Genomic DNA, 5,000 nt, shown 5'->3' with positions numbered 1-5,000 from the left:
ACCCCACCATTTTCTGTCATCCCCATCCAGTATCTCGAGCAGATCGACGAACATAAGGTTGTAATGTATCAAGGTTTATTCGCCACTCTTCGCTGCAGAGCCGAACAGGAGGATCTGGATCTCGTCATACAATACCAGGACAAGGGCACCACCTGTGAGGAAGTTAAAAGTTAGAATTACTGGACAACAGATTGGTACTGACAATCAGCTAGTGCTTTCAAATTCAAGCCCCAGGCATTAAACTACCTAGTTTTGAGACTTCCAAGGTTGAGTGATCTTAACTCAAGTGAGGCTAATTACCCATTATAAAAGAATGGATGTGTAGTTAATTCTATCCGATATGCTTGTGATACCAAATGAATAATCTCGTCAAGAAAGCTCAAAAGAAAACCAATACAGGACAATCCAAACAAGAGCACTATTTTTTGTATATCTTAGCTCCTGATGCTAACCTATAGAAAATGCTTAGCATCTGACTTGCTGATAAATTGCTCTTCACCCAATTGATCTGTTCGTAGCAAAAAAAGTTAAACTATGAAAGCAGTAATGGGTGATTTATATTGATTAGATACAATGGTCAAGGTCTTGTACTTACCAGTACCACGGAGAACATTTGAGAAGGCACCCTTGAAGAACGCAGCACTACCTTCATTCTTGGCAATCTTCTTCCAGCAATCAATGGTGTTCTTGTACATGATATCAGCACCCTTGCGACCGGACTGCATCATCATGCGCCTACGCACAGTGTCGAAGGGATAAGAGATGATGCCGGAAATGGTGGTCACGGTCTGTGCAATAGCCCATGAGAGGATGATGCCAGCACTCTTAGGATCAGGCAACATGCCCTTAGCTGTGTCGTAGAAACCGAAGAAGGCGGCGCGGTAGATGATGATGCCCTGCACAGACACGCCGAAGCCGCGGTACAAACCCATGATGCCATCAGCCTTGAAGATCTTGACGAGGCAGTCTCCTAAGCCATTGAATTCACGCTGACCAGCGCCCTTGCCAATATCAGCAGCTAACCTGCCAGTCAAGAAATTTAGTCATTAAAATACAGAAATAGTGGTAAAACCATACTTCCTCTCATACTTCTGCTAAAAAGTTTGTCCAAAAAAAAAAAAAAAAAAAAAAAAAAAAAAAAGCAACTACTTTCACATTCAATAGACTTGGAAAGGACTGATAAAATGCGGTTACAATAGAAACTAAATGAATTACAAATATATAATTTAAGACAAGAATGCACATTAAGACTTCCATAAACATTGCATACTGTACAGGGAGAAATTATGACCAATGGGATCTAAATAAAGGCTTTACTTAGCAACACCATTTTCCTTTCACATGAATTCAAGCTATTACACCTACATGGTACACTTCATAATGCTGCCCCTCTAAAAAAGACCCACAACCTAAAACTCACCTGGTTCGAGCGAAATCAAGGGGGTAGACGAAGCAAAGGGAAGTTGCACCAGCAGCACCACCAGAAGCCAAGTTACCAACGAAGAACCTCCAGAACTGTGTCTTCTTGTCTACGCCACCGAGGAAGATCTACAAGAGGATAATTCATAAAATTGTATAATCAATGAATTTTAAGATTACATGGTATGTATTACTACAGAGAAAACCATCTTAAGGAGAGGCATCAACATTCAATATTGAACAGAAATTTTGCATTAAGAATTAGTTGATACACTGGGTTTCAAATTGGTCTAATTCTTGCCTCGAACTGTTATTCCGAAGTTCATTTGGATTCAGATTATATTACCTTAAGGAATGGAATATGCCTTTCAAGATTAACATAACACCTCACCAAAAAGTAGTTGGGGGAATCAGGGATACCATCAATTCCCTAATATTAACTATTTAAAAAACACTGACTGCCATTACATTAAGCATGATTTTCTCATTATATTTTTCGACGCAACAGTATAATCTATTGAACATACAACTTCATTATGGCACAGTTCAACTGGCCTTGTGTACATGCAGGTCTTTTCGTAAGCATAGTTATCTGGGCCAAATTGTATCAATTTGGTGCCAAACCTGGAGCCTGAAAGGATCCCATGACAAAATGACCTAGTGCGTTCTTATTCCTCTGTTATTTCCTGGCTTTCCGGATTGCCAGAAACTATTGGTTAATTTGCTCAAAATCTTTAAGTATCTAAATAAACAAAAAAAAATTATATTCTATATAAATCATTTATAGTAGTTATTGTTTCTCTTAAAAAGGGCTAACCTTGAAAGTTGACGTCCTGTCAGACTAGTGTTGACAATTTTGTATCAATCGGTTTGGCCTTTCTAAAATATGCCATGAAATATTTTCTGATTTTGTTTCACAAGTCCTTGTGCTCCATGTTCCTCAAAAGATGTACTACGAGTAGGGTCATTCAATCAAGAGGCATACAAGGTCTAGTAAAGCTATACTTTTCGCAGTTGGAACTATGCCTGGCTGGGTATTCTTGACAAGTCATGTCCTAGACAAGAAAGGCCAGTTGAACCATGCCTTTATACAAGCTATCTAATCAACAGCAGTATTAACATCATTTTATACAGGTTATCTAATCAACAGCATTATTACTGGTATTTCATATCAACACTTCCAGACATTAAACCTGATAATGAATACACTTAAGAATGAATGCTTAAAAATGAATAGCTCATGTATAAACACTTCCAACAGCAAATTCAGAGGTAACCCAAATAGCAAGTTATCCATAAGATACTGTCCAAAAGGAAATGTCAAATTAGCTTTTCCAATTGAAGTTCTTTAAGCAGAAAAGATTAACAAAACTTACCTGCTTGTACTTGTCCTTGAAGGCGAAGTTGAGAGCCTGGGTGGGGAAATATCGGATAACGTTGGCAAGGTTACCACGCCAGTATGCAAGAACACCCTGTTCCTTTGGGATGCGGACAAAGCAATCAACCATGCCTGTGGAAATTAAATTAATATTAGAGAAACTTTTAAATTCAAAAGGCATAGCCTACATTACAAATGTGTTAAATGTTCATCTTAGCTCCTGATGTTAAACCACATGAAAAGCTTAACATCTGACTTGCTGATAAACTGCTCTTCACCCAATAAATCTTCGCCGCAAAAAAAGTTACTACGAACACAGAAAATGGGTGATAGCCTGCATAACTGTAGTTTTACAAAAAAATAATGACTATTTTGGCATAGTTAGTTTCACAGGTATAACCTTTGCTGGTATCTGTTACCGAGACCAAGGCATCCTCCAGAAACAGTCCAAAACCAGGGCACCAGGTGAACCCAAAAATAAAAATCTAACCCTTTCTTTTTATTAATTACCTAGACAGAGGGGCAAGCAACCCTGTAGCACACTTCATTAACACTTTGCCAACTCAGAAATTTTTTTAAGATCTTCAGGTCTGTGAGGAGGATGTGGATTCTAGCTCTGAGCAGCAATGAGCAGATCTCTATTCACAGATAAATATGATGCTGCTGCAGCTATGTCTGTTTATGACTTGCCTGCAATGAATAGTACAAAATCTTTTGAAAGTTGGAAAGTTCTGCAACCCTTGCATTTACAGAAAAGTCTAATGAGGCTATAATAAAGGTAAGAGCTCAATGATACATTAAATCTTTTTAAAAAAATAACACCAGTAACAAAGATATTGGGTAGCAATAAATGTCTTGCAGTTAGCAAGTCCCTGTTGATTGGGCACGGGTGAGGGGTTAAGCATGGTTTAGGGGTTCAAATGATTGAAGTATTAGGAATAATCTTAGATTCGATCAGTTACCAATATTTTTTTAATCTGCGATGGAATACAAGATTCACGCATAATACAGTGTGAATAACAATTCATAATTACAAAGTTAGATGGCTGAAACTAATTAAAATTCTGGCAACATCCAGAAAATGTGTGTTGCATTTATAGGCCTAGACAGCAATTTATGCAAAGACTATGATGGTACTGGAATATGTGCACTTACATTTACAGTTTCACATAGCAACAATTTTAAATATCCATTTGTGGTAAACTAATAGGATGTGTGTAAACTGATGCAAGGGGCTACTTCATTCAGACTACGCCTGTCAACATGACCACCAAATGTAATGCAACATCTTATCAGCAGATAAATATGAGTAACGTTCCACGCAAGGGAAGTATTCTACAGAGGAAAAATAAAATTTCAATCTGAACAGTGACCTAGATCTCTGGCCTTCACCCACCCTCCTCGTGCCAAAAATAGCCCCACTTTGGGCCAAAACCTTTGCCCGTCCCCTGCTACACACAGTGCCAATGCAGTGGACAATTATATTATCCAATTCCATTTCTCAGAAGGCAATAGATACCGCATTTGAAAGCTACAAAATAAAAAAAATGCTGGTTATAAAGTTGTTACACGCATCTTGCCAAAGTGCAAACATGCAGATACACATGAGAATGTAATCCTGTTAAGAGGAGTATTAGTGAATTTCCTCTTCAGTAATACTAATAACAGGTTAAAGAGAACATATGCCAATTTACTTTAAGCTACACGTTCGTTTAACCAACTTCACCGCAAATACACGGGTTAATTTCATTAGTCTGACCTAATCTATATCAAATACGAAATAATTTTGAAACTGCTCATTTTACCCTTTTCCGACTAAATATTGTGGGGAAACTACGCATTTTGACGTAATATTCCGTTCCTTTTACAAACTTGTCCATTCATTTGAGTACAATTGAATCAATATAAAATCAACGAAGCCTGTAATCTATTCCCAATACCCACTCATCCACACAATCATCCATTAGGATCAGTGAATTCGCAGAGAATCACTTTTTCCCCGGCCTAGATTCGCACCCAAGATGGCCGGTCGAGTCAGCTGATCCAGCCGGCTTCGCCCTCAAGCCTCGTTTCTCACCCGATTTAGACTCAAACTTCAATTTATTCTTCCTCCAACCTCGTAATCTGTCCCCCTTTCCCTCCGATGTGCCCTTATTCGCCCTCGCCAACCCCTGCAGACGGCCCTGGGCGCCGGCAGGAGGGA

General features: G+C 38.7%; 1 protein-coding gene across 1 annotated transcript in view; it reads right to left on the bottom strand.

The window, feature by feature from the left end:
• Nucleotides 1-5,000, bottom strand: part of sesB (stress-sensitive B) — a 5,570-nt gene that overhangs the window by 295 nt on the left and 275 nt on the right. Inside the window, exons 2-5 of the mRNA XM_027362354.2 lie at nt 2,796-2,929; nt 1,421-1,548; nt 596-1,023; nt 1-152 (exon numbers count right to left, since the gene is read on the bottom strand). The exon at nt 1-152 is cut by the window's left edge and continues 295 nt beyond it. Of these exons, the coding sequence (XP_027218155.1) occupies nt 76-152; nt 596-1,023; nt 1,421-1,548; nt 2,796-2,929 (767 nt within the window). The 3' untranslated portion in view covers nt 1-75. The remainder of the gene's footprint in view (nt 153-595; nt 1,024-1,420; nt 1,549-2,795; nt 2,930-5,000) is intronic.

Source organism: Penaeus vannamei, chromosome 26, assembly GCF_042767895.1.
Source record: "Penaeus vannamei isolate JL-2024 chromosome 26, ASM4276789v1, whole genome shotgun sequence".
Lineage (NCBI taxonomy): Eukaryota > Metazoa > Arthropoda > Malacostraca > Decapoda > Penaeidae > Penaeus > Penaeus vannamei.
Note: the sequence above shows the minus strand (reverse complement) of the source record. Positions and strands in the feature narration are given on the sequence as shown.